This window comes from Prunus mume, linkage group LG7 (genome assembly GCF_029339155.1).
Source record: "Prunus mume cultivar Tortuosa linkage group LG7, ASM2933915v1, whole genome shotgun sequence".
In the NCBI taxonomy this organism is placed as follows: Eukaryota; Viridiplantae; Streptophyta; class Magnoliopsida; order Rosales; family Rosaceae; genus Prunus; species Prunus mume.
Genome location: NC_142704.1, coordinates 16,407,764 through 16,418,600, shown reverse-complemented (window position 1 = coordinate 16,418,600; position 10,837 = coordinate 16,407,764). Strand labels below are relative to the sequence as shown.

The window sequence follows — 10,837 nt, the reverse complement described above, 5'->3', positions numbered from 1 at the left end:
GCAAAAATCAAACTCTGCAAATCAGTTTGATAAATAATGAATATCATATCCATTATTCTGTTGTTATGGCGCATAATAATACCAAGTTGTTGCTATGGAGCTGCAACAACTAGTGCAGTATCAGCGCCTATAGCAAAGCCTAATTGCACAACGCATTGTGGAGATGTTGCCATCCCATACCCTTTCGGGATTGGACCTCACAAAGATTGTTACTTAGATGAATGGTTTCAAATAGACTGCAGGCACAACAACTATACAACCTCAGCTAATTACAGCAGGCAAGTGCCTTTTCTCAAGAGCGTCAACCTGGAGGTGCTAAGTATTTTTCCGTTTAGTAATTATGGCGTGCAATCGGTTCAGGTTAAGAACCCTATTACTTTCTTCAGCTGCGAGGGAAAGGAAACTAACCAACCCCAGAATTTGACCGGCAGTCCTTTCATTTACTCTCGGACAGACAACATATTCATTGCAGTGGGTTGTGACCTCTTTGCCCGTATGCGCTCAGATCATGGGCCTGTCGCTGGATGCGGGTCGATTTGTCAAAACAATACAGACGGCGACTATGACAACTGCAATGAGGGCAATGGCTGTTGCCAAGGTACTCTTCTAACAAATGAACTCACCAATCTTAGTATTGAGATACCATCAAATTCACCAACAAAGTCAGATCCAATGGGCGATTGCAAGTATGCATTTTTGGTTGACCAAAATTCGTTTGCGAATAACTTAACGTTTCGAGACGTGAAGGATATGGACAGCGTTCCTGTGATGCTAGACTGGATGTTAAACGTACATGACTATGGTGAAAGATTCAGAGAAAAACCAGACCTGACTGCTGCTAACCAATCAACATCCTATTGCACCAGCAGTAACGATTACAATGGGACCATAATGTTTTGTGTCTGTCCGCCGGGCATGGAAGGAAATCCTTATCTTCTCCAACCTTGTCAAGGTACGCAAACTGAATCTCTTCTTTCTGGATTTAGATTGATAGACTTCGAGTAACATTTTTGTCTGTGAAACCTTATGTTTATCAAATGTTTTCAAAAGAGATGAGTGGATCAGTTCGTTTGGGGGCTTACTTTAATGAATATAATTTGGATGTGGCCCAAAGCCCCATTTAGGTATTTTACACGAGTTGAAATAATGGCATCTAAAACATGTCATTAGACAAATCCTGACCTCTTATTAGCCATGTACCAGCACTATTAATTTTCCTCACCATCCCCAGGTTTCTGCAAAGACTGAACGAGTCCATGTTGGGTGCTGGCCTTGGCTGGTCAACCATTAATTGAAGTCTATCTTTTTAAGTTCAACCATTAATTGTGAAATTACCCTTTTTTTTGGTCGAAATTGTGAAATTATTTGTAGCTTCAAACCTTCTGTTGCGAAACGCACCAGTTTTATTTTCTTTTGTTATGTATAAATATATGTTTATCTTAATAATCTAGATTACTGATCTGTTATATCTCTATCGAAGAACATAAAGTCACACATCCAAAACTTCAAAAAAAATAAGTACAACACTAGTATTGGAATTGAGTTTATTCTAGTACCAGAAAGTTTAATTAGTATTAATTATCTTTTCACCTTTTGATAAAATTTGAACATATGCGATTCTTATATGTGTGAGTTTGGACTGAAGCATATCTCGGGTCATCATCATTTCAGATATTGATGAATGCGAAGGCAGTAATAAGTGTGAAGTAGGCGATGTATGTGAGAATTTGGTTGGGGGTTATAGCTGCTACTCAAATATAAATGGCCGTAGATGTACGTATTTTGCTTCGGACCTTGCATGCCACTTCAGAACCACATCGGGTCGGGCCTCTAAAACTGTAATCCTAGCTATTATTTCGGGTATATAGTACTTCTATCTTCTTACATCTCTCAAAATTATAATATATATGTATCTTCCACCATGGTAATATTATTCAAAGGTTACAGTGTTGTTCTAAATGTTTAGATATAATTCAATACCTATTGATGCAGGGCTTGGCTCCAGTGTTGGGGTATGGTTACTACTCATTGTTGCATGGTTGGTACACAAAATCGTGAAGAAAAGGAGAACCATTGCACGCAACAAAATGTTTTTCAAACGAAATGGTGGTTTATTGTTGGAGCAACAGTTATCGTCTGGCGAAGTCAATGTTGACAAAATCAAGTTATTCAATTCGAAGGAATTAGAAAAGGCCACCAACAATTTTAGTATTGATAGAATTCTTGGTCAGGGAGGTCAAGGTACCGTTTACAAAGGCATGTTGGCGGATGGAAGAATTGTTGCGGTAAAGAAGTCCAAAATGGTGGACACAAGCAAACTCTCGGATTTCATCAATGAGATTGTAATTCTTTCACAAATCAACCACAGAAATGTGGTTCAAATTATGGGTTGTTGTTTAGAGACCGAAGTTCCACTGTTGGTCTACGAATTCATACCGAATGGAACTCTTTCTCAATATATCCAAGGGCAGATTGAGGAATTCCCACTCACATGGGAAATGCGGTTGCAAATTGCCACAGAAGTTGCAGGAGCACTTTCGTACTTACATGGTGCAGCTTCCGTTCCCATATATCACAGAGACATCAAGTCTGCCAACATACTTTTAGATAGAAAATACAGAGCAAAAATTGCTGATTTTGGAACTTCAAGATCAATTTCCATTGACCAAACTCATCTAACCACATGTGTACATGGAACATTTGGTTACTTGGACCCAGAGTACTTTCAATCAAGCCAATTTACGGAGAAAAGTGACGTCTATAGCTTTGGAGTGGTCCTAGTTGAGCTCTTGACGGGTCAAAAACCAATTTCTGCAGTAACATGGTCACAAGAAAAAGAATACAGAAGTCTTGCCACATATTTCATTACCTCGATGCAAGAAGATCGTCTGTTTAACATTGTTGATGCTCGAGTTCTGAAGGAGGGCTCTGAAACAGAAATCCAGGTTGTCGCTAACCTTGCAAGGAGATGCTTGAATTTGAACGGAAGAAACCGTCCTGCAATGAGAGAGGTCACATCAGAGCTAGAGGCTGTACAAATGTCAAGAAAACCTTCCATTAGTACTGAGCAAAATTCTGAAGGGGTTGATTTTGTGGAAGATGATGCAGTTGGGCATTGGGATGTTGAATCACTTTCAGAAGTGTCGGCTAGCTACTAATAAAAACATGGGTTTATGCCATTGTTGCCATCTACAAGTTATAGTGAATTCCTTTTAATCGAATAAACTTCGCTTCATTTAATGTTGTTGAACACATATGTTATGTTTTTCTTATGATCTCGTTTCATCATCAACACTTGTACTTGGGGGGAAAAAAAGAAAGAAGAAGAAGCTTAATTTCGTGTATAAAACCAAATTTCCAGCTATTTCCTAATTTAAAGTTGAAGCCCAAAAATAAAACTCAACTCCCTCCCATCCACTAATCCAACATTTTCTTGTTTGGCTTGGCTTATCATCACTGGAAGTCCAAAAATAAAACTCAACTTGATCCCATCCATTAATCCATCAATGAATTCAAAGAGATTCAACTAAAAAGATAATGGATGATGGTGTTGGTGTTGGTGTTGGAGACGTGGATGGAGGGTATGAGACTGTGAGCAAAATAAGGGGGCGTGAGACCGTAATGAAGATGAGGGAGAAGCCCTTCTAACAACTTTTCTAGTAAATGTTGCTAGAAGTGCTTTTAGCTCTTTTAAAAGGGTTTGACTTTGGGTGCCATGAGGGGGAGGGGGAATCCACCACCACCGTGGTCAGAACCGATTGGCATGAAGTTAAAATTTTAAATTCATAGTAAAAATGGCTTATATATCACATATAGGCCACCGTTAATATACTTGGTTTGGTTATCGAACTAGTTGAAGCTAAAATCAAATTTTTCAGTTTTTTTGGGTTCATTTTGGTTCGGCTCACTGATTTACCAATTCAAATTCCACCCCTATATGCAATCGAATCCCGTAGTTTAACATTATCATTATCAATCTTTAGGTAGAAAATTAAGGGATGAAGTTTTGTGAAAATAATTTTAAACCTCAAGCTCAAAACCTCACAAGTCTTTGTAAAAACATCAAAAACTCTGCCCAAAAAAAACATTAAAAACTTCAAGGAGTTCCACTATTTTTTTATTTTTTATTTTCGCTTTTTGCGTCAAAACCCTTTAAAACCCCGAAAGCTCAAAATGCCTTTCTCTCACTCTCGCGAATATCACTAGTTCTGTCTTTTGTTTCCCAAACCCCAATTCATGAAAATGGAGAAATCCTTCACTCTGGTTCAGACAGTTGTCACTGCAACAGTCTTCTCTGCGGTTTCCGGCTGGTACTTTCCAGTTTTCTTTTTTTCCCTTACTCTCTGTCACATTCTCGGGAATCAGGTTCCCCACATTCCTTTCTTTCAGTACCTGCAATCCGTTGAACCGTTGCCAATTTCTTTTTCGCAGGTACGGGTTCATGTTCGGGAGAGAATCTGCTCGCAAAGAGCTGGGCAGCTTGATCGACGATCTTCGCCGTCAAAATCCCAACTCCGATCCACCACCACCACCTCATGCTTGAATTCACTGGGGTACTTTTACTCTCTCACTCCCAAAAGTTCTTTTTTGTTGTTGTTGTTTTGGTATTAACAATTTTAATTGGGTATGCTGAATTGGGTTTGATTTGTATGTCCTTTATTTTAGTTTTGAAGTAATGAGTGATGATCACTAGTAACTGATCTTGGAAAATGTCATGAATTTTTCAGTGCTCTGATTTGGTGCCTTAATTGTAATTGATTTTGGATTGAGGGAGAGAATGGAATGCCAAATTAAGAATATATATATATATATATATATATAGAAGTTAAAGTATATGATACGAAAAACCGAATTGACCAATGGGTTTATAGGTTCTCTGTTTTTGTTTTGCCTGTTTTGCACTTTTTACGAACCAAACGTTTGTGATGACTGAAACCCAAAAGAAAGGATGTTTATAATATTCCTGTCAATGCTTCATCTTCTTCCCTTATTGGTGAAATTTGATGATTTACATGATGATCCTGAATTGGAACCATATGTTCGTATAGCTGATAAAGATCAGTTCTCAGTTTGAACTGGTTCTTTAGTTTATTTCCTTACCGCAATCATGGTTGAGGGGATGATATATCCGTACCTTCTCTTTGACAACCGTGATTAATTAGAGTAGTGTTTGAACCTAGATGGTAGATGCTCATGTCTTTTTGGAGTACGTGTACGTGTAAGCTCATGTTTTATTGTTCTTATATAATTTTCTCACGGTTTCCCTCTATTGGAGAAAATATCTTTAGGACATGAATTCATGTTTGTCTGAAACTCAAATTTAAATTTGATTCATGTACTATGAACTATGGAAGTTTTATTTAGATTGTGACATATTCAGGTGCTTGGGTCAAGGTTGATGGCATCAAGTGGGCAGTGAGGAAGTCACTTTGATCCTTAAAGCTTGGAACTGAGAAAAGCAATGTCTGACGCCTTCATTAAATGCACTCCATTGCATCATATTTGGCAGTGTTTTCCATTCTTCTAACATTATCCTTGAGGGCGGAATGTGCCGTCCTGTATAGTTCAGATGATATTTCAAAACCTTTTGTATGCTGACTGACTTCTAAGATACAGATTTCTATCGTGAGATAGTCGTTAAATTATGAATGAACTTAGATTCTTCTGTTTTGAGTGCCGTTTCTTGTTCCTTTAGTCTCTAGACGGTTTCTTCATAGATTTTCTTGTAAGGGACTTGTTCCTTGTGTTGTAATCTTCTTTCTTTTATTAATGAAAGCTGTTTTTCTTATTAAAAAAGATCTGAATGAATTTATATAATGTAGTTGGTATTGGTCATGGATTTTCTCTGATTAATGAGGCAGGGTTACTTTTTCAATCTGGCTTCGGTCACCGTCATGATGATTAACTAATGAAGATTGTTCTTTGCATTTTCCATGCAGTGTTTTCTTTAGTTTCCTGAAAAGCTAAAATCATCTTACAGCATCTCGGAAGAGAAATCGGCTACCCCATACTGTTGTGGTGTCTCTGCAAACTTAGTGGCTAAGTGGTTGGGGTACGCGATTCATAGCTCATGCTTGTTAGCATTGATTTAGATTCAGCTGTGGTTGAGAGCTAATATTGTAAAGTGCTGGAAAAGAATTACAAATAATTTAAATTTATGTTACATTTTCATTTGGGTAAAAACAGTAGAACCTAGTAACCAGATAAGCGGGAAAAAGAAGAAACATTTGGAAAAATGATTATCCGTTAAAAAATATATATTTATGCATGGAAAAAATTATCCTCTCAACTTAGAAGAAATATTGTTCTATTGGTTTTGCCAAAGAGACATATATGTTAGGAATACAAATATATAATTCAGTAAGATAACCAATATCTGATAAAAATTTAATAAATAAAAAAACCTTCATGTAGTGGCAAGAACCTGAGTTTACCATATAGACTACGCCAGCCAGGGACGCCTAAAAAACTCAGAAAAGACTGGGCTCAAGCAGCTGATCTAGAATTGTAGGAGGAATTCAGCATTGGGTTGAGAAGTTGAGAATTTTCTATAACGATGCTCCTAATTTCAATTCTAGAACTAGAAAAAAAACAAAGAAAAATAAACATGATTCTCTTAGTTAATTTCTAAAAGTAAAGATGCTCCTAATTGCTCCTATTATGTCTATTTTTCTTTAATTATGTTGATCCGAACGGTGGTTTTTTTTCTAAATCAAATCCTCTTAGCCTACAGAAATCCTAGATCAAGGCGATAATAAATGGAGAGTTGTGAAGAGCAGAGGGAGCAGTGATATCTGTGTTAAGTACGCTTCTAGCCAAGATAGTTGAGAAGGTTTCTAGCTAGTTAAAACCAAATGGAACTATCTAGGTGAAGCATAATACACAGCTACAATAATTCTTTTTGGGGTAGATGGGGGTAAAGGTCCAAAAAAATAGTAGCATACTAATCTCGGTTAGGTAAGGCAGCTTAGTCCTTAAATAGATATAACAGAAACTGAAGAAGGTGAAAATCTTAGGTTTAAATTTTCATGTATGTGGGAAAAAAAAAAAAAAAAAAAAAGGAAAAACAGAAAAGGGGTTGAGAGTGCAACTTACTCGAACCCAACTCCAGACCACAGCCGAAATTTGCTAACCCTAGGAGCTGTACTTGCTTTATACTCCAAAAGCCATGTGTGCATCCATTTTTCGCACATAAACTTTTATTGTTGAGTTTATGTGTTCCTTTGTTTCTAACATTCTGTGGATCAGAACATTTTAGTTTGAGTCTTCCATTTCCAATAATATAGGTATATTGAGGCTATAAGAAAAGAACAGAGAAACTGATGAGAATGTTCAAAGTTCTTGGATGTTTTTATGCAGAAGCAAAAGGGCTTTAACTGCATATTATTATTTAACACACTGGACTTACAACCATTTAAAAGAGTCATCTAAACATCCCCATAAACTAAATTAATAATACTTGGGTTGAATGAACAACTGGCCATTCATGTATGGAGACATATGCAAGAATTTTTTTAAAAACCATCTTACATAATCAGCATCTGATGCCAATAATGGTGTTTGCATATAATTATACTTCTCTCTCTCACTGTATTTAACTCTCTTTTCTCCTCCTATATCACAGTAATAAAGCTATACTCTGTTTGTACATGAAGATGCACATAAATAATTTCTAAAATCTCTACACAAGAACAGTTTCCTTCGTTTTCTTGACATTCTTCTCTTTGATGAAACGAACGAAGAGGTTGCTCCCAGTGGAGTCACATTCTGACAGACTTCTGTTCCGGCCACCTTCTGCCATGCCTCTCACAAATTCAACCATGTTCCTCCAGTTGTCCCCTTCGAACAATCTCTTGTTCATCCGTAGATATGTAAATGCACTTAAGGCATTGCCGGAGTCTGATCTACTTGTTGCCAAAACTTGTTCAAATGCACCAGTATCATACCTCTCCAATGCATTCTCTCCTGCAAGGTCAATTCCAGCACTCTTGGTTGCCATTTTTACCTGCCGCACTAGCCCTTCTGGTGAGCAATTTGCATGTGCAGGCTGTTCTCTGTCTTTCATTTCCATGCAGGTAAAGTTTAATACCACCCCATTTTTGCTGAACATTCTGGCTGTTGGTAGGTAACCGTCTCTATGTCTAGTGTTGTAGTAGCCAGCAGTTAATTCCGCCGCGTGTGATCTTGATCCATAGTGCCAGTGAATCCCAGCAATTTTTCCGGATAGTTTAGCTCCAGATCCTTGGAATACTCCTTTCGCAGCTGTCAGTATTCTATCTCCGTGTCTGAGTAGCTTTCCGGAGTACCATTCCATGAAAAACTGTCCATACTCAGTGTTCCAAGTTCCATCTCTTTTGAAAAATCCGGTGTCTTCAGGAAACTGATTGTACTGGCCGGCATCATGGGGTCCACTTCTTCCCCAATCTCTCTTTCCTAGTGCCTCTGCTGATGCTTCCAGGGAAGCTCTCATGTACTGCATCACATAAAAGCTTGTTCAGGAATGAAAAATATACCAAACATTTTATCAAATTATGATGTGGTTCTATTTAGGGTCATTTTACTGGGTCAACAAAAATGGATAAATGCCTTTTGTTCCCAAGAATTACCTTGTCATAACATTGGAATTCTCCTATTCCAGGAAACCTCCAAGTTCCATTGCTTTCTGGATAAGCTGGATATCTGAGCTCCCCACAAGGACCCATCCCCACTTGAATTTCCTGCAGAAGTAGCTGAAATTGAGTTTCTAATTTTGAAGCAAGTTGCTGGAAAACTTTAAAATGACTTTAAATGGAGAGAAAATATTGATTGAATTAGTAAGTTTTCTTATCCAAATTAGTTTTGTTCTGTTTGATGATTTTTTCTCTCTCTTTTTTGGTGGAACACAAACAGAGATCTGTTTATGTCTAGCTTTCTGAATTGTTGATTGCCTGCTACCAAAATAATAGCATCAAATGGACTTTTTGTTTATTGCAGATGCTTACCACAATAACATTGCCCAAGTAATCTCTGAATCTGTCATGGAAGCTTCTCATGTAGTCAGTGTAAACCTGGATCGGTGTTCTTCCTCCGAGAACAGGCAATGAATCACATCCCAAGGATATGTACTCAGGATTCCTCCTACCTGATTTGTCTGTGTAAACAAGGTCAGGGTTCTTGCTGACTTCTTCTAGCACCCATGGAGGTAGAGGAATGCTGAAAATTCATAAAAATGATGGTTTAGTAAATTGAGGGCATAAATCCACACCTGCTGGAGATGGATTAACTGTTGGCAGAAACATATGTAAACAGAGTTTCTTGGGTCCTTAGTAATTAATGACTTGGAGAGAGTAATTCCAAAACACTATGCAGGTTATAGACTATTAGTGACACTAAAACGTGCTTTTCTAAATTCTAATCCAAAAGCACTTATATTTTATATTCTGTCAAAAGTGATTTCGGATATTCTAAAGCGCTTCTAGCCATCCTAAAACCACCTTCAGACATCTTTTCACCTTTTACTAAATCTCATAGAGAACAATAAACATGAAATAGTGCAATTAGAGCCATAAACATACCTGCATGAGTCTCCAACATTTCCTCCACACTGATGAAAAGACATGACAACTTGGATCTTCAAGCCATGCTTCTGCACCATCTGCACGAGCTCAGCATACCCTTCCCAGTTGTACTTGGAAGGCCCATCTTTCTCCACCAATCCCCACCAGGCATCCACCATAACTCCTTCAACTCCTGCATTCTTCAAGGCCATCAAACTAGCATTCATTGCTCTTGGCTTGTTCAAATGCCCTCCATGGCTCACAGTGTCAAGCGGAAGCATCACGTACACAGGCACCTTGGAACCATTAATGCTGTGAGCAATATTGGGAAGTGCATGAAGCATCTCTCTCCTTCCATCGGTGCCAGCGGTCATTAAGGTCTTTTCGCGCAAGAGCTGCGTCTCTTGCATCGAACTCTTTGCCCGGAGACGGCATGTTGGCTTGATTTGCGCATAGCAAATTGTCCCAGAAGACTCATCAGAGGCTTTTAGGCTTTTGTGGTCATTAAGATTGATGAAAGACGTTGAAGAACGCAGAGTTAACGTCATTTAATTTCTGTAAAAGTGTTTTGAAGGGAAGAGAGCAAAAAAAGTGATGAGATTGGATGAAGGGGTTGTGTGTCTATTTATAAAAACACATTCCCTCTTGATGTTCTTTGAAGGAGATAATGCTGGTGGGCTCTGTTTTTTTTTTTTTTTTACTTAGGCCGGTCTGGTGGGCTCTAGTTGAAAAGTGAAAAAGTGCAACTAGGCCAGATCATTTTGTCTTTTTATTTTGTTTTATATTTGTTGGTCTGAGTCAGCAAACTTTTCAAAGTTGTTTTCTCTATACGTGGTTACACCTCTTCCATTCTTATTAATTGCAAAACATTTGAATCTCTATCAAATTTTGAGTGTAGTACAGGTGGTCCCTGATTTTGAAAAAAAGCTTCAAATCTTAAACAACTTTTAGTGGTTTTGTTTATCCTATATTTTGAGATTCAAATGCTGCTTTGAACATGGGAAATTATTGCATAGTATTGGAATATGATTACGTGGTGTAATATGTTCATGTGTTATAATATAAATTCATATTATAACATAATAGACGAATTATATCACATGACCATACTCTCGTAATACACTATATTTACTTAGAACTGAACAGTTTGCCTCGACTTAGAAGTGAATTTCAGGGGAATATTAATCATAAGATGGTATGCATTATTTGGATAAATTACCATAGATTTTTTAGAGTGCTCAACACACTTGAAGTTTCAAGCATATGCTTGCATGCATCTTGGTTGGATATTCGGAATTGGA

At 37.7% G+C, this 10,837-nt stretch overlaps 3 protein-coding genes across 4 annotated transcripts; 2 read left to right on the top strand and 1 right to left on the bottom strand.

Moving 5' to 3' along the window:
- Window positions 1-3,250, top strand: LOC103339179 (wall-associated receptor kinase-like 3). Its single transcript, XM_089042105.1, has 3 exons — window positions 1-952; window positions 1,672-1,860; window positions 1,993-3,250. Exons 1-3 carry the CDS (start codon window positions 37-39, stop codon window positions 3,156-3,158), a joined length of 2,271 nt encoding a protein of 756 aa, XP_088898231.1. The 5' UTR covers window positions 1-36; the 3' UTR covers window positions 3,159-3,250.
- An 877-nt stretch (window positions 3,251-4,127) lies between these two features.
- On the top strand, window positions 4,128-6,183 carry LOC103328870 (Putative membrane lipoprotein). Of its 2 annotated transcripts, none has more exons than XM_089041169.1 (3): window positions 4,128-4,310; window positions 4,432-4,553; window positions 5,940-6,183. In XM_089041169.1, exons 1-2 carry the CDS (start codon window positions 4,237-4,239, stop codon window positions 4,541-4,543), a joined length of 186 nt encoding a protein of 61 aa, XP_088897295.1. In that variant the 5' UTR covers window positions 4,128-4,236; the 3' UTR covers window positions 4,544-4,553; window positions 5,940-6,183. The 2 variants fall into 2 exon arrangements, with proteins under 2 accessions (XP_088897295.1, XP_088897294.1); XM_089041168.1 differs by lacking the exon at window positions 5,940-6,183 and adding an exon at window positions 5,381-5,677 and having other exon boundaries at window positions 4,159-4,310.
- A 1,281-nt stretch (window positions 6,184-7,464) lies between these two features.
- On the bottom strand, window positions 7,465-10,084 carry CT-BMY (chloroplast beta-amylase). Its single transcript, XM_008231276.3, has 4 exons — window positions 9,555-10,084; window positions 8,982-9,192; window positions 8,607-8,717; window positions 7,465-8,473 (listed from the first exon to the last, which is right to left on the bottom strand). The coding sequence occupies exons 1-4, from the start codon at window positions 10,082-10,084 to the stop codon at window positions 7,682-7,684; spliced, it is 1,644 nt and encodes a 547-aa protein (XP_008229498.2). The 3' UTR covers window positions 7,465-7,681.
- Window positions 10,085-10,837: the final 753 nt, after the last annotated feature.

Coding starts and splice junctions, on each gene's coding strand:
- LOC103339179 (XM_089042105.1), top strand. CDS start 37: ATGAATATCATATCCATTATTCTGTTGTTATGGCGCATAATAATACCA. Junction 953..1,671: donor TCTTCTCCAACCTTGTCAAG/GTACGCAAACTG, acceptor TCATCATTTCAG/ATATTGATGAATGCGAAGGC. Junction 1,861..1,992: donor AATCCTAGCTATTATTTCGG/GTATATAGTACT, acceptor CTATTGATGCAG/GGCTTGGCTCCAGTGTTGGG.
- CT-BMY (XM_008231276.3), bottom strand. CDS start 10,084: ATGACGTTAACTCTGCGTTCTTCAACGTCTTTCATCAATCTTAATGAC. Junction 9,193..9,554: donor AATGTTGGAGACTCATGCAG/GTATGTTTATGG, acceptor ATGAATTTTCAG/CATTCCTCTACCTCCATGGG. Junction 8,718..8,981: donor ACTTGGGCAATGTTATTGTG/GTAAGCATCTGC, acceptor CTACTTCTGCAG/GAAATTCAAGTGGGGATGGG.
- LOC103328870 (XM_089041169.1), top strand. CDS start 4,237: ATGAAAATGGAGAAATCCTTCACTCTGGTTCAGACAGTTGTCACTGCA. Junction 4,311..4,431: donor TTCTCTGCGGTTTCCGGCTG/GTACTTTCCAGT, acceptor TCTTTTTCGCAG/GTACGGGTTCATGTTCGGGA.